This window comes from Lathamus discolor, chromosome 3 (genome assembly GCF_037157495.1).
Source record: "Lathamus discolor isolate bLatDis1 chromosome 3, bLatDis1.hap1, whole genome shotgun sequence".
Classification (NCBI taxonomy): domain Eukaryota; kingdom Metazoa; phylum Chordata; class Aves; order Psittaciformes; family Psittacidae; genus Lathamus; species Lathamus discolor.
The window spans coordinates 102,808,938-102,834,428 of record NC_088886.1 but is presented as its reverse complement, the minus strand read 5'-3'; the positions used below and the strand labels follow the sequence as shown (position 1 = coordinate 102,834,428).

Below are 25,491 nucleotides of genomic sequence, written 5' to 3'. Positions count from 1 at the left end.
CTTAAAAGCCAAGCCGCAGAAATGCCTTTTACCAATCCAGACAATCATTTATGAGAGGGAAAGGAGAAAAAATACTGCAGACACACCCAGAGCATTGTATTGATTATTTGTTCAGTTCATTTTGGCTTAATCCTTCTCTTCTAGTTAGGAAAATAAAACAAAAAAATCTCCTGCATTTAAATAGTACAAAGGTCTTGACAAAATTCTACTCCAGTTAAATGACTCCTTTTCTATGTAAAAGGTCTTCCAAGCAATAAGCAATGACATAAAATTACAAAATTGCAGAATTAAGAGCGGGTTGTTTTTATTTTCATCTGAACTTGTTCAGTTTTGTTACAAAATACCAGTTAGATTTGGCTCTGAATGAGTCTCTCGCATCGCAGAAGCTGTAACTTTGGAAGTTTTTTTTTTTTCCAGATATGAACTCTGGAGGCAGAATCAATCTTTATTTAAATAAAAAGCAGCCACATAGTGATTTCCAGCAGTTTAGTTTGTCTTTGCAAGAAAATTCATTTGCCCAGTCATCTCTAAATGCCATAACATGCTGCAGGAGTGCCTGTTTTTCTGTTATAAGGGGCTGGTCCATTTTGTGATAGACCTGCTGTGATAATTCTTTCCAATCTGTGCAGTGAAGGAGGCCAATCAGACTTTTATTGCCAGCTCTGTAATATGCTAAATTTTTTAAGATGCAGTTTGCTGCTTTGCTTTGTTTTTCCTTTCTTGCTCTTCTGCTTAGCTAGTGGGGTTGCGACATCTTTGCTCTTCATCCTGCACGGGGACTGCTGAAAACCTGTGTGCTCTTCTGGAAGCAGCACCATCTGCTGGAAAAACTCATCTCAGACTCGATCCAGAGCAGAAGGCAACACTTCAGGGCACTAAATGCAGGATTAAATAAGAGCAGAACTTTGCTTTTATTTTCATGAAAGAACAATGAACCGTGATGTGAAAAGACAGTTTTTCTGTGCTTTTATTATAAGGAGGGTGCTGTGCTTAGGCAAATACAGAGCTGAGAGAATACAGGGAACTTGTCAATTTTAGGAAGAGGAGGAACTTAGTTGCAAGCACAAAGGTAGAAATTCACAGCTTCAGTCCATATTTCATTTATTTACACTTGAATCAATTAAAAAAAAAAAAAAACAACCAACCAACTATTGTTTTTATTTTTTTTTTTTTATTTTTTATCTTTTTTAAGAAGAAGCTCTTGTTATTGGTGAATTGGTTACATTTTTAGACAGGCTTCTTGTAGATATAACTTGTGTTTGCTTTTTATGTTCCAGCTCCCTTTACAGGTACCTGCAGACAAACTGTGGGCAAAAATGCACACACTGGGGTAGTTAACCTTTTGAGAAGCATTTGCAAAGTAGTGAGTGAGCCAGGAAATGCAAATATTTGTGGCTACAATATGCTCACAGCTGCACAATGTGGTTTCAGATGGGAAGCAGGAGTTTTTACATAACTACTTCTTTGAATCTACAGATCAGACCAGAGCGTGACCTTGTTTATGCTTGAAGTTTAAAATACCACTATAAATTACTCTGCAGTGATTTTGCCACATTTCCAAGAAAATTTTTTAAACATATTGCTGTTAAACTTTATGTCGTGAATGGCAAGATAAGTGACTGCACAAGTATAGCCAAAAAACATAGAAAGGGATATTTTATTATTTAAAGATGAGACCTCTTCATGGTACTGGGAGCATCTAGTTATGTATGTGAACTACTGAAGCTGGGAGAGTGGTTTTAGTTATTGACATTTTTAAGACAAATCTCACTGCCCTCCGCTTCTCCTTGCTCCTTCCCATGTGCTCTTTCTGCCTCCATCTACGTCCTCTACTTTTCTCCATCTGCACACTGCCTCCTAGGTACCCCACTTCTTGTGCAACAATTTCTTAATGGGCACATCTGTGTATGGGGGAAACTGGTATCCTATGCTCATCCCACCTTTCAGTCTGTGTACAGTGACTTCTCTTACACTATTGCCAGTCAGAAGATACTTGTTCTGTGTCACCTTACCTGAAAAAAGAAAGATATTAGACATGGGATGAATTTGCTCCACAGCTGCCACTCACCTGACAAAAATGGTGTGATTTCTTTCCTTAACCTCAGCCACCCTATGTGAGGTCCCTCACTGACCTTGGAGGACATGGCTGCGTTTCTCTTCTTGTGTCCAGGAACCTTAATATAATGCTCGTATGACAACATGGACTAGAGAGTGAGAAGGGTTGATCTTCCCTCCTTTCCTTCTCTGAATCTCATCTCTCCTCCATTACTTCCACCAGCCACCTCAGGATAAGTGTACCTTACACTTGGGTGACAGGGGAAGACACATATGCACAAAGGATTTACGATACCTTTCTTTTGACTTACTAAAACTTAATGGCCTCAGGTGTTCTTTGGGCTGTTAGCACAGATCTGGGAGACAGTGACATAGGGAGACTCTTCCCAATCCTGCCACTAACGTTTCTGCTTTACCTCTCTCTGCTTTGCTATCCTATTATGTTAGGTGAGCTGTACAGCATGCTTTTCTGTGGTTAAAAATCCCTCACACAAAATCCAACCAAAGAAACAAAAAATCCTTAGAGGTTTTTAATTAAAACACATGCGTAGGAATGAAGTGTCAGCAGCTGCGGAAAAAAGTAATGATGATAGCTGTTCCTGTAAAATGCGTGAGGTGTGTTTGGGAAATGTGACCTCTCCCAGAACTAGTTTTCCCCGTTCGATTAACGCTGTCATGCTAATGCTGTGTTTCTCAGTGCAGTCAGAGAGATGCTTTGATTGCTCGTCATATTTTTGGTTTTTTTTTTCCTTTTAGAGGGCAGCTTCACACAGAAGCTCACATGTGTATTATCCAAACATAACCTCACTCTGTACAGTCCAACTCCTCTCCATGCCAATCTGATCTTCACATCTTCCTCCTCAAAAGGAGAACACCTGCCAGGCTCAGTGGATTTTGACATGTTCTTACATAAAACACTAATCTTCTGCTTCAAGAGAATTTTAATTATCCTTCATCTATATGAGCATTTTACAGTGGCTTTAGTCTCTAGCAACCAACAGGAAAATACATAGGATTTACCAGTCAAGATTATACCTGCCTGGTATCCAGTTTGTCTCCTGCACAAGCCATTGCTTCCAGAGGCTGCAGGCAGAATACCTAATTCGTTAGAGAACTTCAGATATCAGTCTCTGAGTCAAAGTAAATGGAAGCTGACATAATGATAAGAAAATATGCTCCTTTGGTAGGTACATAGTATCCAGAGCAACACTGTGCAATTAATCCAAATTACCTGCTGAAAGTTTTAAAATGGAAAACTGACATTTTACCAAATTTATATTCTAATTATTTTGGAGCTGTAATTGAGCTTACATGTTCAGAGGAGGAAGATGTCTCAGTCACATGAAGTAAAGAATTTTACAAGTGTCTTTTGTCTTGGTACCATTTCTAGTCCTCTTGCTGCATCTGATAGAATTGTCATCTTTCCAGGAGCAAACTTTATTCTTTAGGAATGTGCAACCCTTTTTAAGGAGGAAAGTAAGCCTAGAAATTCGTAGACTGCTGGAATGAAACCCAGTTACAATAGCTAAAAAGACGAAGTGCAGGAAATTATAGGAGAAATGCATGACAGATGTGTAATTACCTCCATTTGTGAATAGTGTTTATATCTCAGGGGTTTCACTAGTGCATACATACACACACAGAGAGTTGTATTTGGACATATCACAGTTTTCCTCAGTGCTTATATGTGTCATCTACTTATTAATCAGTTAACATGGGTAAATACTCCATGCACCTTTCTGAGCAATGGTGACCCTACGAGCTGGGAATGTGTCTGAGAACACTAATTGTTGATGACTTGTTTCTGTTCCAGTTGTGTCTGAGGATAATTAGGTTTCTGTATAAACTCAGGAGCATAATGCAGTTATTTGGGGGCAGATATCTGAATGCCTGAAAGCCTGATGTGGGAAGGAATCCTTGGTATGGTTTCATTGGTAGTTCTGGCAGACAGAGCTCTGTCACATCCACCATTTACCGGAGAGCTCAGTGTCTGGTAAGGATTATATGGATGCCAGTCTGGGAGATAACTTTCTCAAGTGCCTTATCTGGGCAAACTCTGGATTACACACTTGGAGTGAAGTTAGATAGTTCAAGAACTGACTGTGCTTTCCTATGGTACATTGGAGCTGTCTGTCACACCCTATTGCTTAGGTATCCTGGCAGATAAGTGTGTCCAGTGCTGTTGTTCCTCATCATCAGGACATATGCAAAAGTTCATAGAGCAAACAAAAGCTTCATAATTAATAGCAGTGAATATTTTTTTTCTCCTGTAGTAAATATAAAATAACTTCTCAAGCATTTTAGGCATTTTCAAAACCTCATGCTCATAGATGTGTGTGCTATGAACCTGGACAGGTAATACCTGAATGTTTTGACTGTGTTCTCCCACCAGAGCTGGACAGCGTTGAGGAGCTAGAGAAGAAGCGTATCTGCAGGATCGTCACAAAGGATTTCCCTCAGTATTTCGCGGTGGTTTCACGCATCAAACAGGAGAGTAACCAGATCGGCCCAGAGGGTGGAGTGCTGAGCAGCACGACGGTGCCGCGTGTCCAGGCATCCTTCCCCGAGGGTGCTCTAACCAAAAGAATCCGCGTGGGGCTCCAGGTAAAGATGCTTTTGTGTTTGTATCAGCGGCATCTACAAGTGCATCATCACTGGTTTTAGTACGTAAGGCTTGCATTAAGGATCCTGCTGTTCCTTAGTAATGGGTTGCAAGATGGGCAGTGTTCACACTTGAGATCTGGTGTGTGTCTGCCTGGGCACGCTTTCTAGCTCTCAGTGCCCCTCTGGTGCAGGTGATGCAGTTGCAGTTCTCCTCCCTGTGGTAAAAGCCCAGCTCCCCTTTTTATCATTACTTTGATGGAGAGAAAAGCAATGTCATGCACCACAGCCTCAGTGATATTGTCTGCCATCTTCCTATTGGCCACAGCTGTCAGCAGCTATGAGCTGCAGAACTGCTGTGCAGTCACAGTCTCCTGCAGCAAAGTAGCAGCTTGTAATTATTGTCACTGGGCTGCCCTTTGCCATAGGAATGTGTTCAGTAAGGGTTTCATGCAGCTGTTTGCCAGCTGTTATCGGGTCCAAGACCTCCCATATACATCTGTTACAGCTTAGGACATTCACCACTGGTGTTGCTAGTGATGGGTGAAATCCAGGAAGAACAAATAGCTTGAACTCTCCTTAAACAAACAGCACAGAAAGTGGAGAAATATTCTGTAGGAGGTATCTTTTTCTTTGAGTTCTGTTAATTATCACTTAAAATTATTTAATAACCTGACAGTTCTGATGAGTTCATGAAACAGGGATGCTGGTTTGGATTCCAGTGCTTGGAATTCACACTGGAACATTTCTGTTAGTGATATTTCGCATCTAAAGATTATTTTTGTGAGAAAATAGGAGTTTTCTGCTATTGTTACGGTTATACAGCTGGCTTTCCAGAGATCTGTAGCTTGAAGGAAGCAAATGTCTCCATAGGCAGTGTTGTCACTGCTGAAATTGCATTGTATCTACGTAACTTATGCATATCAATACTTTGCACAGTTCAAACAATGCAGCAAATCACAGGTCAGCTTGATTGAAACAGACTTGAAAGTTTGGATTAAAAAAAACGGGGTGGGCAGGGAGGGCAAATGGATGCAAAACCCTGTGTCCCATAAGACGTCCGTCACTTTTGAGTTCAGATCTTGCATGACAAAAACTACAAAAATTCTATAGTGTATTTTCATATATTGGCTGCTTTTCCTTTCTTCCCGCATAAAGTTAGGAGACCTTTTAAGGCACAGAATGGAGGTAGAAGGTCTGACATTGCTTATAACTCTGTGTCTTAATTAATTCTGTATTAATTTGAGCCAAACAAGTATTTATTTCCCAATAACCAGTATTGGAATAGCATTGGAAGCACTGAATACAGAGGTAAGTTGGAGTACAAAGTTTTCCTTGGGAGCATGGATTTGTGTTTGGCAGACAATTAAGAATTGTTCAGCATTTCCAAGACAGTGTCTAGTCCTCACTTCTCAAGTGCAAAATAGGCCTCTCTTTGCATTTTGAAACTGTATTTAATATCACCCACCACTGTAAATTAAAAACAAACCCAAATACGCTATGGAAAACTCATCAAATACTGCAGGCAACCTTCTGAGGTTTATAGTTTTACTCTACAAGTTAGCTATTAGGAAATCATGAATGTTGAGAAAAATACAAAGCATGAATTGTACTCATAATCATCCTCGAGAACTACAGAAGAAGGCTACCTAGGAAAAAGAAATCTATGGAAAATAAAAAGAAAATTGAATTATCTTTTGGGAAGCAGTTCTCTGCAGGTCTATAGCCAATTTGTAGCCCTAGTTAAAATACTTTCCCTGTGTTGACAGGCTCAACCGGTTCCAGAGGAGATTGTCAAAAAAGTCCTTGGAAACAAAGCAACTTTCAGTCCCATTGTCACTGTGGAGCCAAGAAGAAGAAAATTTCATAAGCCAATAACCATGACAATTCCTGTGCCACCTCCATCAGGAGAAGGTGTAACCAACGGGTACAAAGGAGACACGACACCCAGCCTTCGACTCTTATGTAGCATTACAGGTTAGAGAAAATCATACTCTTTGCAAAAGTTTCTGTGACAGCAGTGCCACTGTGCTTGCTCTCATAACTGTACAACTCATGCTTTCCAGTAAGGGAACACCGGTATGCTTGGTGCAGTAGAGTTCAGATTGGTTCTTCTGAGCAAAGCCAGCTGAGCTAATTTGAAAGGCTCCCACTGATGCCCTGGGCTTTGAATCTGCTCTCGTGCCATTGTAAAAGAACATCATGCCAACAGATGTTAAATGCTATTTTATATTTAGGCCATATAAAGAATTTCAGCCTTAGCTATTAAGCATGGCTGTCAGTGAAAGTAGTTGGCAGAAATAATTCTGTCCTAGCTGATATCAGGTGTGTGTGTGTGTGTGTTTGCTGTTGACTTGTGGATATGTACTTCACTTACATCACCATTGTTTTCTGGTGCGTGACATACGATGTAATACATAACATGTAGGTCTGCTGTTGGAGAGCATTATTATCTAGGTTCTTTTTTTATGAGTGAAACAAAATAACTTAAGATAGCGATGTTCTTATGTAGTCTGTATGTGCTTAGTGTTTGAAATAAAATCTCCATGGTTTATGTTTATGTAGGAGGTACTTCACCTGCACAGTGGGAGGATATCACAGGCACCACTCCACTGACATTTGCAAATGACTGTGCCTCATTCACAACCAATGTTTCAGCCAGGTATGGTAACCGAACTTGCCAAATGCACCTAGGGAGTAGTTTCCTGTGATTCTTTGATGCTTCTTTGTCTCTGCATATCAGCATCCCATACATCTAGGGTTGCACATGAAGCTTTGTCCTCACCTTTTCTGCTGCTATAATGTCTCCTGGCAATCATACATACTTTGTCTCTAAAGGCTGTGGTGCCACACAGGAGCTTGTTTATCTGCAAACGGCAAAAGAAAGGGAAAGCTGAAAATACTCATTCAATTTTAAAAAATGGGGTGGATTCATAAAAATATATTTGTTAAAAAAGTTAAAGATGTTCTTTCTGCTGTGGGCTTTTTAGTTGAAAATTGTGTAAAACTACTCTCACAAAAATATCACTTGCCAAAAAAACATGGTTTGAAAATAATTTTGACGGACTTAGTGGACTTGCATGCTGATGAGAGGCATTCAACAGGATCTGTACAACTCACATGTCCTAGTGGAGAAAATTCATGATTTGCCAGGTAAAGCGTTTATCATTCAATACGTAAAATTTACACCTAAGAAAAGCTTTATAAAGAGAGAAAATTACTGAAAGAACCAACTAAATCAGAGCTGAAATATTGTGGAAAAGACTCATACAAACTACAGATTAAAATATTTATAACTTGTATCAAAATTGTCATCCAACTTAATCGTAAGATGAGAAAATAGCAGTATAACATAGACTATGTCTTTGGGCTACGTCACTGTGGGCATGTTCAGTTTCAACCTGTATGGGAGATGTGATTTTGCTGTATGAGTGTGTTATAAAGGAGGTTTTAGCAAATCGAATATGCAGTGAATCATCAGCACTTTATGTGTTGTGTGGTCACAAGAAATACAGTTCCCCCACTTTGGCTTCAAATGAGTATAAGAATAGATGGGTTTATGAGATACCAGTATGAGAAGGATCAAATATATGTATCAATATTGTATTGCCAGGTATTCCCATTTTTGGATGGTTAAAGCTCCACTGAAAGCAGAAGGAAAATTACAGCTTTGGGAAGTGTGCAAGGATAGCACGCATGCGAAATGGCAAGGATCACAGGACACGGTTTCTCATTAAAGGCTTAAGAGATGTTTGAATGTTAAAGAAAAGTTGATTTAATGGTTTGCTTTTTCCCACTCAGATTTTGGCTCGCAGACTGTCATCAAGTACTAGAGACTGTTGGGCTGGCAACACAGCTTTATAGAGAATTAATCTGCGTTCCTTATATGGCAAAGTTTGTAATATTTGCCAAAATGAATGACCCTGTGGAATCCAATTTGCGTTGCTTCTGCATGACAGATGACAAAGTGGACAAAACTTTGGAGCAACAAGAGAACTTTGAAGAAGTTGCAAGAAGCAAAGACATTGAGGTATCTCTTACTTACAGCCAACTTCTTCCTTGTAAATGGCCATTGTGTTTTCCAAGGGGGCACAGGTCCTGCAAAAACCACTATAAGCCCCTAAAAAACAAGTTTCATAGCAAGGCTGTGTCAAAAATTTCCTTGAAAGGGAGTCAAAAAAGGACAAGGCCAGGGAAGAGCATGAGATCCTGTCTCCAGATGGATGCCCCAGAACAGTCTGCAGTGGGGTTTGCCCTCGCTGCTGTAGAGTAACCTTGGTTGGGCTTTGCAGACTGCTCACCTGGAGCCATCTCATTGACCCAGGAGACACAGTCATGAGTAGGGTTGTTTTGTGGTGAATATGTAGTCCTGAGCACGTGGTTTCCTGAGGGAAATGTTGCATTTTACTGCAGGAAAGGCAGTCATGTAACTCGTGTTTCCCAAACTGCCTGTACTCAGTACCTTGCCACAATGAAGTGATTTTCTAATTTGTTCTTGAATTTAATCTGAGTACTTATGATTTAGCATCATATACTTATGTGCATGAATCTACTATGAAAAGAGGTTTTATTGACTTTCATTTATTGCTTTGATAGGTTCTGGAAGGAAAACCTATTTACGTTGATTGCTATGGAAATCTGGCCCCTTTGACTAAAGGAGGACAGCAACTTGTTTTTAATTTTTATGCTTTCAAAGAAAATAGACTGCCATTCTCTATCAAGGTAAAAGCAAAAGTCAAGTAATTCTGCTGGCTTGTCTCCCCTGCACATCCCCCCTTTGATAACACTATTTCAGCCCGATAGGACTAACTTGCCCCGAGGATGTAAGTGTCATTGTTTAATATGTGAGTAACAGGGAGAGGGTGTTTCTCATGAAGCCACAAAAGAGCTAGGACCAGAATACCTATGATATGGATTCACAGTCTTTTATTAAAACTATATCTCAAGTTAGACCTCCAGAATATTACAGTTAGATTACTGCTTCCCAGGGACTAAGCAAAAGAGGTGCATTCAATGGCATACTGTACAACAGAACAGCCTTTAAAACGTGTGCAGGCTGTTCATCTCTAAATTACCATGAATGCATGCTCACTTCCCATAGGCTTATCATAGCTGCTGTGCAAAAGATGTTTTTAAGCATTTTGGTGAACACACGTATAAAACATAGCAGAAAAATTTGAAGGGGAGAAGAAAACATCTGTTGGTGATAATTCCAGTATGAAACTCTCTGGGTTAGACTCACTCAACATCTTGTCTTGTGTGGATTTACCATCAGAGAGCTTCAGGCTGATCTACCTCTTTCAAGGTAACACGTTTTCTCCTTCAGCGCCTAAGGCTAAGCTTCAGATCGGTGACATTGGTCTTTACCCATTAGATCACTTCTTGTGGAAAGAAACTCTCCAGAAACCTCCTCTAGGCATCTGAATTACTACCTGTTACTACACTGTATTAAAATTTCTCTTCTAGGTGAGAGACACCAGCCAGGAACCTTGTGGTCGATTATCATTTTTGAAAGAGCCAAAGACTACAAAAGGACTGCCACAAACAGCTGTTTGCAATTTGAATATCACTCTGCCAGCACACAAAAAGGTATTTGTTAGGAAAGCAAACATTTTCCTTAGGGTTGGTTGGTTTTATTTTTGCTCCTTTAGTTTTCTGTCCTTTTTTTTCCTGCTAGTGGTAAAGGTACCTTGTGAAATGCCAGTAATGAGAATGCTTTCGAATACGATTAAGGCTTTTTAAATTTATGTTCTATTGGTTTCCTGTATGTAGAGTGCTTTTAAAGTCTCTTGTTACTGTGGTGTCAAGTTCCTATAATTTTTATGATTCTGTTTACAGCTCATGCTTCAGCCTGCAAGTCATAGGTTTATGCTTTCAGTAATGTCACGTGTTGATTTGCATTGGATGTAAGATTTTTTTTTTCTTTTGTGTTGACATTTCGGATTTGCTTTGCCTTATAAATCAGCTTGCATTTTGTGCTCCCAATTTGGTCCTTTTCATATCCTGATATTCTTTTCCCTGCTGTCCATTATAATATTCCTTGTCTCTGCAATGCATCTTGGGACCAAAAGGAAACAGAGTCAGATCAAGATGATGAGGTAATATAAATACTGTCTTCTGTTTTTATTTCCTTCAGATTTAGTGAAGAAAAGTAATATGTTACAGAAAAAACAGGCAATTACTTTCAGCTATGGCACTGAATGATACCTACAGAATAACTATATCCTCAACATCTGATAGTGTGTTGCAAAACAGTAGAAGTACACATATGTGGAAGAAACATGATTATGTATTATGAAATTGAACCAAGCACAGAATAATAGCAGTCTAAAATTTAACTTCTTTTTTTTTTTTCTGAAAAAGGATATGATTATAAATACGACACCAAGTCCATTTTTTGCAAAAATCAAAAAGAGTTTAGTGGATAGGGTTTTACCTCTTGGAGTAATACTGCCAATACTTTGGTAAACTGTGTTTCTGAGAAGAACAGTATTGCTGAGGCCACAATAGTGGCCTCTTTTACTCCTGAAAATAAACTGGATTCTTCTGAAAAATCAGACAAGCCAATAACTATTTCTAAATATTGTGTACAAATCTATTTTCAGATAAACCTTAGGTATTTGCAGCTTAAAAATCCACTGTTTGCAGGAAGTTGCAACATTAGATTGTCAGAAAATTGAGTAGGTTTTACTTATTAGAGGTAGTAATAAATGAGGTCACCTTATGAAAGGAAGTACATAGAGGTATCCCCTTTATGTAACTGATAAAGTTTTCTTCTCTTCCTGGTGGCAAATAAATAGCAGTACCCACCCACTGATTAAAATAATAATAATGATGAAAAAAAATAAACCCAAACCAAAACGTCCTTACATGTTAAAAAATAATAGCAACCACATTACTTTGCCTCTGCAGGATTTTTTCCCAGTGTGCTATTACATAGCTATAACAATAGTTTTCTTTCTAAACAAACTATATTTTTAGCCGCATAATCAGATGAGATGGTCTCTAAAGGACTTCTTATATCTTAAGTTGGCACACTTGCAGCTATGCCACTGAATGCAGCGACTTAGGATGCAATTTATTAGTTAACAATAGTAGTCTGCTTTCTAATCTGCATCTTTGCATTTTGTGCCTATTAAAAAAATCCCCTCCCATGCCTTTTTTTGTCCTTAATGTATTCACTTTAAAGCCAGTGTACATTGTGGTGTATGTGCTTTCAGGACAAATTAATTTGGGGACAAATATTTGATCAGTCTAAGTTGTACTCTTCTGAATGTTTTATGTCTGTATCTGTAGTCTTTTGTGTTGATCTGTTTCTAGCCAAAGGTGGTTTATTTTACAGACAGTGAATAATATCATAACATTTCTACTAGTGTGAAGCAGTTTGTTAAGTGATATTGGGATAATATGGTATTGAGATACTTCAAGGCAGGATCATGAGCTACATCTGCTATCTAAGCTCTTCTACCTCATAGGCAGAGACATTGTTAGCAGGAATGAACCCATGGGGTTATCTCTTAGGATTGCAGTCCCTCCTCTACTTGCTTCAGAAAGGTAGTCATTCACAGCAGGTTTTTGCCACCTCCAGTAGCCACGCTCCCTGCTCCACAGCGCCTGATGCTCATTACATGGCAGACAGGAATGGAGACCAACTCTGTCCCTTCCCTGCCTGCTTGCCCAGATTTGGCTTCAGCATGCCTTCCTGAAGCTGAATGGAAACATCTATTCTCCCTTGTGGGGACATGTACCATAAAATGCAGCCCATCACGCTGAGGTTCGATGATTGTTCTGTTCAAATGGTAAACAGCAATACAAAAGTCACTGAACAGTACTATGTTTTGTTGCAGACGGAGAAAGCTGACCGGCGCCAGAACTTTGTCTCCCTTGCTTTACGTAAGCGCTACAGCTATCTGACTGAGCCTGGAATGAGTGAGTTGTTCTTACCAAAGTACTAAACCGTATATAGATGATTTTTCATAAGAAGAGACATTTTTTCTATAAACGTTGTATTTGGTGTCACCCTTTAAAAAAAGGCAAAAAGAAAAAAAAAGCTATCTAAACCAAAACTCTTGGATGGGCTGTGAACTCTAGAGTTGTGAGAGCTTGAAGAATCCTGACTGGCAAATGACATGTGTTAGTTAAGTAAAAATATAGTAATTTTTAAAAATGCCATGTAGCTCCAGAGTAGGAGGATTGCAAACTGCTTTCAAAAAGAGTCTGTTCCTCTTCCCTTTGAAAGATTAGAGAGAGCTGCTGTAGAAGGGAGTGTTATGCAAAAGTTTGACAAGGCTGGAGAATGCCATTCAGATAAACACTTAAATGTTTAGATGCTTAGCCAAAATGGATTCTCTCATATTTTATATTTTCCCTCTTCTTTCTCCTCCCGTTCCCTTTCTCCTCTGTTCCTTGCAGATGCTTTTTATTCCTTGGCACCACACATTGCTTCCTCTTAAACAAGTTTCCCTTGACCAGACCTGTGGCTCCGCTCCTTTCCTTCCTTTTCCTTTTCCTTTTCCTTTTCCTTTTCCTTTTCCTTTTCCTTTTCCTTTTCCTTTTCCTTTTCCTTTTCCTTTTCCTTTTCCTTTTCCTTTTCCTTTTCCTTTTCCTTTTCCTTTTCCTTTTCCTTTTCCTTTTCCTTTTCCTTTTCCTTTTCCTTTTCCTTTTCCTTTTCCTTTTCCTTTCCTTCCCTTTCCTTCCCTTCCCTTCCCTTCCCTTCCCTTCCCTTCCCTTCCCTTCCCTTCCCTTCCCTTCCCTTCCCTTCCCTTCCCTTCCCTTCCCTGTTAAATACAATAATGTATTTGGCTTAGCTTTTCTTCCCTCACCTCTCCTCCCAGAGGCTGACTGCTGTTGTTCCTCATTCCCAGGCTTTTTCTTGCCTTTTTTTTTTCACCTCACGACTTCTCAGTTGCTACCCTGCAACAGACCCTTTGATAGAATTCCATAAAATCCATAGACAAACTTCATCGGGTCTTGGGAGTTCCCACTGGATGGCTGCTGTTTAATTATCCTATAAGATCTGTGGCTTCTTTGGATCAGATGTGCTCCAGAATATATTACACTTCTCAGGCCTGGAAGAAGACTTCAAGCATATAACATCTGAAGAAGCTATCAGATCTGCTGAGACATCTTGATGGACTGTTAAGGTATTGTCAAAGGCTTGATGGGAACTGAGAGAGAGGGAAAAGAAGTTGCTTGAAAGGTGTTTGATGACTGTGTATGTTACTTACAATTAGTTTTTCTGACCTTATTGGGGGAAAATATAAAAGGTAGCCTGATTTATTCACCAAAGGTCCATTAAGTTTCATTTTTGAAATGTGTAGGGGAAAGAATCTAAACCCACTTAAGATGAACTCAGAAAACCCCCAATGGGTTAACACGGTAGAAGTTCATGACCATTCTTTAACTATTCTATCCCTTTTGGCAATGGCTATTACTTAAGGCTGTGAGCTGCTCAAAAAGGTTAAGCAAAAATAATTTTATTCTCCAGGAAAGATTGTAGAGAGGGGTTTGGCCATCAGCCTGAGCATCACCTCCTGTGCACGCATAGCATGTAATCAGCAACTGGCTCTACACCTGCACAGTGCTGATGTGAGGGGAGGATGTGATCTTGGATGTGCAACTCTTTCAGAGAGCACATACACACAGAGCCAAGACTGATGCTTGTGCAGGGTGTTTGCTCCAGTGATTGGATATGAATGATGAACCTCTACCTATTTCCAGTGGATTTGATGGCACACCTCCCACTGTGTTCAGTAGCCAAAAAGGGCTGTTATTGAAAATCACTCTTTAGAGTATTATCCCACTCTAAAGTCTTGCATGGTTGTGGGGATTTATATTTACTATTTATAAATAGTAAAATTGCACAGTTGCCTGCTGTTTGAGTTATGTCATAGCTGCACACGCTGGTAAATTACTTCATTTTCTTTGTACTAGTGGTTCTTCTCAACTGCAATAAGGAACACAGAAAAAGCATCTTAAACATGTCTGAATCCATGATTTAAGAGGAGAAAGAGCAGTTAAAAGGGGAGCCTGTTGGTTTGATTGCCTTACTAGCCACTTGTGATAGACTGGCTTATCACAGCTCAGCAGGGTCCCTGTAAAGACATTACCGAACACAAACTGCTGAACAAGTTGTTTCGTTGTTAGTTTTTTTCAGAATGATTTTGGAATTTGTTTCTTTGACTTGGGACTGTATGAACTTTTGGTGAACGTTAGCAGCTGCTGCTAATTAGTTTATGAAGTCTATTAGTCTATACGTCTAGCTCATTAAATTAAGTACACTATGTTTTCTTCTTTGGGGGGAAGAAGAAGTAAGTTTGCGCTTAAAAATAAAATTGCAAGGGAAAATGGATGTTTCTTGACATAGGCTGTGCCAGTCAGGCCTAGTATTCAAGCTCTCGTCAACCTAAATGTTTTCATACTGCAATATCTCCAGCCATCCACATTGCCTTCAGGGCTTTGATTGGCTTCTATAGGACTAGCACATTTCTCCTTGCAGGATATGGACCTGTGGTATACTGAATATTCACAATTCTATAAGAGTGCTAGTTCTTTAGGTTTAGTATTAGCCTTGTTAGGCTTCTTTCACTGTAAGATACTGTCTGTCTACAAGACAGGTCAAGCAGGTTTGACAATCTACTAGCATAGCTTCAGAGAAAGGTATGTTGAATAAGTTTGGCTATTTTAGCTCCATTTTTACAGCTTTTTTTAAAAAAGTCCTCTAAGTTACTTCAATGTCAACTCTCTGAATGTTATTGCTCTATCAGAGGATATATATACTGTAATGGAATTCCCAGAAATACTGTGTTCTGGCATAACTACCTCCTGTGATGCAAAATGTGGTTGATTATGATTTTCTTCAAAACACCTATGAATAAGCTGAGTGTTCTGGGGGATGATAACAGTTAACAGGTTTGTTCTTGACAGGAAGTTTTTGCATAATATATTGTTCTTTGACTGCTTTTCTAATGTTACCTTTTGAGAAATGTAAAGTTGAACAGGTCTGTCTTTGAGCTGATACAAGAAATCTCCTCAAAAGGTACCAAGACACTACATCTTGTAGAAAAAGTGTACTCTTCTTTTAACGGCCTCTTGTGAGATAATTTTGTGAGATTTACATATTTGTGCTTAATACAGCATAAAAACAGATATTAATCTGTGTGCTCGTTTTGACATGATATATTGTGCATGAATACAAACTGATTCAGTTGCTTTGCTTGCTCACGTTTATCATGTATCATATATTCCATATTTTCTGTATGACATGCTTCTTAAAATCATTTCATATAAAGTTTTACTTTAGTTTTTACCAAACAAAAGGAATATCGCATGAGAAACAAATGCAAAAGTTCCTTTTCTTTCTTTCTTTTTATTATTTTTTTAAGATATCGACTCAGAAAAGCTCTTGCTCTTATTGGCTTTGTGAGTGTGAAGCATATCCGAATTGTGCATGGGAGATACAGATTTGAATTTATTCCAATTGCTTCACAGTTTGCACATCAGTTGCCTGTCACTTAAAGGAATTTTGGGTTCTGCATGAAATAGTTCTGAGTGGCTTAAGAAAAAAAGGTCTTAGCTACATAATGTCCTTTTTACTCAAGTTTATATTTTATATAGGTTCAATATCTGAATAGAACAACAACAACAGAAATTATTAAAAGGATAATTCTAATAGTTATGCAAAGCAGAGACATACCAAAACAGGCAAAATAGAACTGATATATGAATATTTCAGAAGTAACACATCAGAAAGTCAATAGGAAGTAAGAGAAGAAATTTTGTTGTGGTTTTATTTTTACCTTATGGATTCCTTCTTTGTGTTTTCTGTTCTTCATTGTTTGCAGATTTAGTTGCTACGTGCTGTCTTTCATTTCACTTTGTTTTTTGGTTTGGACCAGTCATCAGTATATGGCTCATTCCTATTTCTTTAAATTTTTAAATCTTCTTTTGCCTCCTTCATCCTAACTCATGCAAACAATTGTATTTGCTTTTTGTAATATTACAACGTTTACTGACCAATTTTCTTCTCTGGTCTCTCTGTTTTTCAATCATTTTTGTTGATTTTTATGTTTGATTTTAATTTAACAATTTAAGAAACAGTTGAACGGAGTGCAGGAGCAACAAGATCCCTACCTGCTACTTACTCATACAAGCCATTCTTTTCAACACGGCCATATCAGTCATGGACAACAGCTCCAATTACAGTGCCTGGGCAAACTAAATCAGGCTTCACTTCCTTATCAAGTTCTTCCTCTAACACTCCTACAGCTTCCCCACTAAAATCAATATGGTCTGTTTCTTCTACTTCTCCAATCAAATCCACATTAGGAGCTTCTACCACATCTTCAGTTAAATCTGTTAGTGATGTAGCATCTCCGATTAGATCGTTTCGGACAATCTCTTCACCAATAAAAACTGTAGTATCGCAGTCTCCATACAATATACAGGTTACTTCAGGCTCTTTCGTCAGAGCTCCTGCAGTCACAGAAGCTGCTAGTCTAAAAGGGCTGGCATCCACTACCACATTCCCTTCTCGGACATCTCCAGTGACTACAGCAGGATCTCTCTTGGAGAGATCATCCATAACCATGACGCCTCCAGCATCCCCCAAATCCAACATTAACGTGTACTCTTCAAGTTTGCCACTTAAATCGGTCATCACATCAGCATCTTCACTTTTATCGTCCCCTCTAAAGTCAGTGGTGTCACCTGCTAAGTCAGCAGTTGATGCTGTTTCATCTTCTAAAGTCATGATGGCCTCGTCTCTTTCGTCACCACCAAAACATGTAGCTGGGCACACAGATGTACCGTTGCTTAATGGATCTGTGTCACCTCTGAAATACCCATCTTCTGCCAACTTAATAAATGGATCCAAAACTGCAGCTGTTTTTCAAGACAAGATCACTGCAGCTGCACATTCTGCAAGTTGTGCTGCTAATGCAGTTGCTGACACAGCTGAGAAAGTGTTTTCAACAGCTACAACAATGCCATTTTCTCCACTCAGGTCATATGTGTCTTCAGCACCATCAGCTTTCCAGTCAATGAGAACTCCTCCGGCAGGTGCTTTGTACACAGCCCTTGGGTCACTATCTGCAACTACCTCATCAGTAACTTCATCAACAATAACAGTACCAGTATATTCTGTAGTCAATGTTTTGTCTGAACCAGCATTAAAGAAGCTCCCAGAGTCATCTTCACTTACAAAATCAGCTGCTGCGTTACTGTCACCTATTAAAACATTGACTACAGAGGCACGTGCACAGCCTCCCTTTAATCGAACTTCATCTCCGATAAAATCATCCTTGTTTTTAGCACCCTCTGCTCTCAAACTGTCCACACCATCTTCCTTATCCTCCAGTCAGGAGATACTGAAAGATGTTGCTGAAATGAAAGAGGATCTAATAAGAATGACTGCAATATTGCAGACAGATGTCACAGAGGAGAAACCGTTCCAACCTGAGATACCAAAAGAGGGTAGAATTGATGATGAAGAGCCCTTTAAAATTGTTGAGAAAGTAAAAGAGGACTTAGTAAAAGTTAGTGAGATACTGAAAAAAGATGTGTGTTTAGAAAGTAAAGGGTCTGCTAAAGTATCCAAAAGTGATCAAGGACACCTGTCTGAGGATGACTGGGTAGAGTTCAGTACAGAGGAGATTGATGAAGCGAGACAGCGAGCTTTGACAAGCCCTCCTATACCTGTTCCAGAGAAGGTCCAAATTAAAACTAAAACCATGTCGGAAAAGGATTATAGCTTGTCAAAAGTTATTGATTACTTAGCAAATGATATCGGTAGCAGTTCATTAACAAACATAAAGTACAAGTTTGAAGAGGGGAAAAAAGAAGGTGAAGAGAGACAAAAACGCATTTTAAAACCAGCTATTGCTTTGCAGGAACATAAACTTAAAATGCCTCCAGCCTCCATGAGGCCTTCGACGTCAGAAAAGGAGTTATGTAAAATTGCGGATTCCTTTTTTGGAACAGATACTATTTTAGAGTCTCCAGATGACTTTTCTCAACACGATCAAGATAAAAGTCCCTTATCTGACAGTGGCTTTGAAACAAGGAGTGAAAAGACACCTTCTGCCCCACAAAGTGCTGAAAGCACAGGGCCAAAACCACTTTTCCATGATGTACCCATCCCTCCTGTCATTACAGAAACAAGAACTGAAGTAGTTCATGTTATCCGCAGCTATGAACCATCATCGGAAGAAGTTCCAGAGCAGAAAGCAGAGGAGCAACCAGCCTCTAAACCTGCCCCTACATTTACAGAGCTGGAGCAAAAACCTGCTGGATCTATTAAAGAGAAGGTTAAAGCTTTTCAAATGAAAGCCAGCAGCAGCGAAGATGATGACCATAAGTGTGTCCTTAGCAAAGGCGTTCGAGTAAAAGAAGAAACTCATATCACTACAACAACTAGGATGGTTTATCATAAAACTCCATGCACTGAAAGCACGTCTGAAAGAATTGAGGAAACAATGTCTGTTCATGACATAATGAAAGCCTTTCAGTCTGGACGTGACCCTTCCAAAGAACTGGCAGGTCTGTTCGAACATAAATCGTCAGTAACATCTGAGGTTAGCAAGTCTGCTGAAGCTTCACCACAACAGGCAGAGAAGGACAGCAAAATGAAACCCAAACTGGAGCGAATAATAGAGGTCCATATTGAACAAGGTAATCAGGCTGAACCTACTGAAGTCATTATTAGAGAAACCAAAAAGCATCCAGAAAAAGAAATGTATGTATATCAGAAAGACTTACCTCGGGGAGATATTAACTTAAAAGAGTTGGAAAAACATGATGCTTTTCCTTGTTCAGACGAACAAGGTCAGCAAGAAGAAGAGGAGCTCACGGCTGAAGAGTCACTTCCTTCTTATCTGGAATCCTCTAGAGTTAACACTCCTGTGTCCCAGGAAGAAGACAGTCGCCCTAGTTCTGCTCAACTCATGTCTGATGACTCTTACAAAACACTGAAGCTTTTGAGTCAGCACTCAATAGAATACCATGATGATGAGTTGTCAGAACTAAGAGGGGAGTCTTACAGGTTTGCTGAGAAAATGCTTCTTTCAGAAAAGCTAGATGTGTCACATTCTGATACTGAGGAGTCAGTTACTGACCATGCTCTACCCCTTAGTGCAGAGTTACAGGGGCCTGATAAACGATGCAGAGAAAAAGTAGCTACCGCCCCCAAAAAAGAGATTATCTCCAAAATCTATAAAGATGTATCTGAAAATGGTGTAGGTAAAATATCTAAAGATGATCATTATGATAAAGTGACAGTGTTACACTACACTGGAGATGTTAGTAGTCCAAAACATGCGATGTGGATGCGCTTTACTGAGGACAGATTAGACAGAGGTAGAGAAAAGTTGATATATGAAGACAGGGTGGACAGGACTGTTAAAGAGGCAGAAGAAAAACTGACTGAAGTATCGCAGTTTTTTCGGGATAAAACAGAGAAGTTGAATGATGAGCTACAGTCTCCAGAGAAAAAGCAGCATAAAAAAAACGGCAAAGAAATACATTCTAGCCAGAGCTCTGCCAGCAGCAGCCCTGAGAAAGTTCTGCTCTCTGAATTACCATCGTCCGTTGACGAATGGAGTAAAGTGAAGCAGTATGCACATGATGGGAAATGCTTTCCCAAGGTGGATGAAAGAAGAGCATCGAGTTTGCCAAGCAGCCCTGAAAAAAGGGTATTTGTGCAACCTGCAGAGGACTCTAAACAAACTATGGAACACAAAAGAAGTGCTCAGCAGGCTGGAGTACCTGAGGTTTCACAGACTGGATTTCAGCTGAAGCAATCAAAGCTCAGTTCAATTAGGCTTAAATTTGAGCAAAGTATAAGTCCAAGGAGTAAGGACGTACCTCAAGAAGAAAAAAAGCTGGACGGTCAGTCCAAAATTCCAGTAAAGAAATTGCAAGAAAGTAAGTTACCGGTGTATCAGTTTTATTCCAGAGAGAAACACGCAAAGCAAGTAGAGGTCATTGATGGAAGCACAGCTTTACAGAGAGAGGTGAAAATACAAGAAGACTTTGTTCCAGGTAAAGGGAAAGCTATTGAAGACTTCCATGCTTCAGACACACAAAAACAAAGAACTGAAATGAGTAAAGGAGTTCCAGAATACTTTCCAGAACCACAGGCAAGAGAGCTGGTATATGGCTCAGACTCAACAACGAAGGGACACTGGGACAAAAAAATCTATAGGACATGGGAAAGTCCTGGAACTCCTAATCATAAAACACAAAAGGAAAAACTTTCACATGTGCTGGTTCCAGATACAGTAAAAGAAAACCATGTTGATCATGCTGAAGCTAAAACTGACCAAAAAAGTGAATTTGTCACTGTGACAGAGCACAAACTAGCAACAAATGGAATTCATTCAGAAGAAGTGAAGGAACTGACTGTAAAATCTCCCTCAAAAAGGGTCTTGTACAGAGAATTTGTTGTCAGGGAGGGGGAACGTAATGGTGAAGTGGCTGATAAAATATCCGAGAGGAAAGAAGAAATTGCTGTGTCCCATATTCCAGTCAGAATTGCTGAGGAGAAGAAAACCGTGCTTGATGGTGTATATGAACTTTCAGCTAAAGTATCTCAATCAGCTATGATTAAGGAAAAAGTTGAGAGGCAGATTGATTATGTGGAAGATGAAAAAATAAAGCATTCAGAAATCAGAAAAGTTACCAAGCAGCAGAGCTCAATAGGTCTAAGTCCTCCTGTTGAGGAAACAGAGACATCCCCTAGCAAATCACCAGATTCTTTAGAATGTAGTCCAGGAAAGGAATTTCCTTCGAGTGAGTTGGTTGACGCTGCTGCTAGTGATCACTTGGATAAAGTTGCACCACTAGTGAGCACTGAGGGAGTAAAAGAAATTAAGACTTTACCTGTTTATGTCAGTTTTGTTCAAGTAGGAAAGCAATATGAGAAAGAGGTGCAACAAGGAAATATTAAAAAAATTGTCAGTCAGGAGAGTAAGACTGTACAAGAGACAAGGGGGACATTTTACACAGCCAGGCAGCAAAAACAACCTCCTTCTCCACAAGGTAGTCCAGAAGATGACACATTAGAACAAGTGTCCTTTATAGACAGTTCTGGTAAAAGCCCTTTAACACCAGAAACACCAAGTTCAGAGGAAGTGAGTTATGAGTTTACATCTAAAACACCCGACTCACTAATAGCTTATATCCCAGGCAAGCCCAGTCCTATACCTGAGGTGTCTGAGGAGTCAGAGGAGGAAGCAGATGCTAAGTCAACATCTGTAAAGCAGGCAGAGGTTGAGGAACCACAGATTGACAAAGCATTACTTAATCATATAAATAAGGACTCTAACAAAAGACCAAAATGTAACAGGGTTGCTTACATTGAATTCCCTCCTCCTCCACCACTGGATGCAGATCAATGTGATTCAGAAAAGAAGCCTCATTATTCCACTGAAAGTGAAATGGAGATGACAGAAGTGAACTTGCAAGATGAACATGACAAATGTCAACTAGCCGAACCTGTCATAAGAGTACAGCCACCATCTCCTGTGCCACTAGGAGCAGATGTCAGTGACTCCAGTGATGATGAATCTCTCTATCAACCTGTTCCACTTAAAAAGTATACATTCAAACTGAGAGAACTGGAAGATGACCAGAAAGAAACCTCAAAACCCAGAGCCCCTGAAAAGATTGAGAAACAGAAAGAGTTAGGACATCCCACTTCTGGGAAAACTAATGAGCTTGATGTTGGGCTTGATTCACCCCAGAATGATGTAGTACAAAATGGGAGTAACAATGACCAGTCTGTCACAGAGTGTTCCATAGCAACCACTGCAGAATTCTCCCATGATACCGATGCAACAGAGATTGACTCTCTTGACGGTTATGATTTGCAAGATGAAGATGATGGTTTAACTGAGAGTGATTCTAAACTTGCAGGTCCAGCAGTTGAAACCAAAAAGGATCTATGGACTACAGAAGGCATTCTAAAGCAAACTGATCGCTGCTTTAGCCAGAGTAAGCTCGAAGTCATTGAGGAGGAAGGCAAGGTAGGCCCTGAAGAAGACAAGGCACCTTTGAAGGGTCCAGCTTCTGAAAAAGCCGGAGATAAGAGCGATCAGAAGTCAGGGGCACAGTTTTTTACTTTGGAAGGCAGACACCCTGACAGGACTGTATTTCCTGATACGTATTTCAGCTACAAAGTAGACGAAGAATTTGCGACACCTTTCAAAACAGTGGCCACCAAGAGTCTAGATTTTGATCCGTGGTCCAGTAACCGAGGTGACGATGAAGTATTTGAGACTAAATCAAGGGATGATGAGGCTAAGCCATTTGGTCTGGCAGTGGAAGACAGATCTCAAGCAACAACACCTGATACAACTCCAGCCAGAACTCCAACAGATGAAAGTACGCCAACTAGCGAGCCCAACCCCTTCCCATTTCATGAAGGGAAGATGTTTGAGATGACTCGCAGTGGTGCAATTGACATGAGCAAGAGGGATTTTGTTGAAGAAAGACTCCAATTTTTTCAGATTGGTGAGCATACTTCTGAAGGGAAGTCAGGGGACAAGGGGGAAGGGGATAAAAATACAGTCACTGCCATCACACAGCCACAGGCAGGGGACAGCACTGTAGAAACAAGCCTAGAGAGACCAGTAGAGACAACAGCAGTTGAACATAAGCCCATCATCCAGGCCAGTGGAGATTGCATGGAACAAACACTCGGTAGTAACTCACTGGAAAAATCATCGGCAGCAGTAAACGCTTCTAAAGTCGATCCCAAATTGCGCACACCAATAAAAATGGGAATTTCTGCTTCCACCATGACTCTGAAGAAAGATGGCCCTGGCGAAGTGACAGATAAGATAGAAGCTGTGATGCCAAGTGGTCAGGGATTAGAAAATGAAAACGTAGCTGTGATTGCAAGTTCAGCTTCTAGCCAGACAAGCTGTAGGCAAACAGAAAACACTGATTTTCCAAAAGATAATTTTAATAACAACAACAATTTGGATTCATCTGCTGTCCCTACAGATGATATTACCCATAATGTAGTGCTAAAAGAACATTTGGAACCGAAATGTTCCCTCCAGAAAGCTAATCAAGTGAAAAGCTCTTCAGGAAAAGGTACAGGGACAACACAAGGACACAGAGTAAGAGATAAGCAAAAACCACATGAAGAGCAGCAGAAGTCAACAGAGTTGATAGGGGCTAGAGGAAAATCAAAGCTTCCTGTTAAGGCCAGCTCAGTAAAAGAAGTCTTTGCACAAAATAATCTCCAAAGCAATACAGGGAGTAAAGTGAGAGGGGCTAGTAAGCCTGACAAAGCAAAACAAAATAATTCTTCTCCCTGTCTAGAAGCAAGGTCTAGGATTCCTGTAAAAAATACACATAGGAGTAATCTAGCTAGAAGAACTCCAGCCCTGCCAAAACAAGAGCAGGTAGAGAAAGAAAAACCAAAACAGCTTCCTTCTAAATTACCAGTAAAGGTAAGATCTACCTCCGTCACCATGACAACAGTTAAAGTAAAAAAAAATCAGCTTAGGGAGGTATGTAAACATTCTATTGAATATTTTAAGGGAATTAGTGGTGAGACATTAAAGCTTGTGGATCGTCTATCTGATGAAGAGAAAAAGATGCAGTCAGAGGTCTCTGATGATGAAGAAGACAGTACATCAAGGAACACATCCTTATCAGAAGCTACTCAAGTTTACCAGCCTTCCATTACATCGAAGTCTGCTAGAGACATGAGAACAGAGGCAGCATCTATAAAATCAAAGATTGAAAAGGCCGACAGTGAGAGGAGGAGGAGTAAGAGGACTGGTGAGAATGAAGGCAGTCAGGTTTCTGGAGCTCTCATGGCTCACTTCGTGGAGATCAAGCCTAGTTTGTAAAACTTTCAACTTGTTGATCCTAGTGCATGAACTGTTGTGATTGCCTGTGGAGTGACTTAACTGTAGTGTTCATTCTGTCATTGTCATCTGTATGTGCTGTCTTATACTCTTCTTTTTTCCTTCAAACAAATCCTGTACTGTAGAAAGCTAGTGAAGCATGCAAGACATTCATGTAACTCGAAAAATTTATGTAACTCAGAAATGGAAAGATTTCTTTTGTGACAGCAAATTTATTCTGTCAAAGTAGAGAAAATAGATTATAACCTGCTCTTGGTGGTTTTCACCAGTAATTGAACAACTTGTGTATAGTCTAACAGCTAGACTGTGAGCATGTTTGACTTCATCACACAACATCATGTAGTTTGACATTCGACTTTACACAGGTGAAAATCTAAAAGCTGTAAAAAAAACCTGCTTTGTAGGTTATTAGGACACACAACTATTCTAGTAAACAATATAAGCACCAGCAACTTAGTCAAATTAAAGCTATTGTTTATAATAAAGTATTGTCCAGGATTGTGGTTTTCTGTACAAAACCTTTTTAATCGGGAAATTGTAAATCACAGGTCCACAGAGTCCATGTGAACGGACAGATATAAGGATGGCAATTGTAGCCGATCACCTAGGACTTAGCTGGACAGGTAAGCTTTCTGCTTTAATACTGAAATCAATCTTCACTATTACATTTTCAAGTAGTCTTTAACCAGAAGCCTCAGCAAGGCCACATCAGGCTCTTCTGAATTCACGGTGAGCCCAGCCTCCCAAAACATGCAACATGTTGCTAAGCAAAGATGCTGAATAGGAAATTATTCCATGGTCTTGCAGTAAACCAAACAGAAACTCAAAATGGCTCTTGCTTCAAGATGTTCACCCCAGGATTTTGAGAGGATCTATCTACCTGGGCTCAGGGCTGGATCTGGACAACAGTTTCCCCAAAGCCCTGGAGGTGGCAGGGAGCCAAGCAGTGCAT

At 39.8% G+C, this 25,491-nt stretch overlaps 1 protein-coding gene across 3 annotated transcripts in view; it reads left to right on the top strand.

Moving 5' to 3' along the window:
- ANK3 (ankyrin 3) overlaps window positions 1–25,491 on the top strand; it is a 384,128-nt gene that overhangs the window by 332,494 nt on the left and 26,143 nt on the right. For 2 of the 3 annotated variants that reach the window (XM_065670853.1, XM_065670854.1), the window contains exons 30-37: window positions 4,448–4,659; window positions 6,426–6,633; window positions 7,222–7,318; window positions 8,458–8,686; window positions 9,253–9,378; window positions 10,123–10,245; window positions 12,504–12,585; window positions 25,088–25,162. In XM_065670853.1, coding sequence (XP_065526925.1) covers window positions 4,448–4,659; window positions 6,426–6,633; window positions 7,222–7,318; window positions 8,458–8,686; window positions 9,253–9,378; window positions 10,123–10,245; window positions 12,504–12,585; window positions 25,088–25,162 — 1,152 coding nt within the window. Of the gene's footprint in view, window positions 1–4,447; window positions 4,660–6,425; window positions 6,634–7,221; window positions 7,319–8,457; window positions 8,687–9,252; window positions 9,379–10,122; window positions 10,246–12,503; window positions 12,586–16,749; window positions 24,451–25,087; window positions 25,163–25,491 lie in introns of all 3 variants that reach the window. The other variant, XM_065670855.1, reaches the window with a different exon arrangement.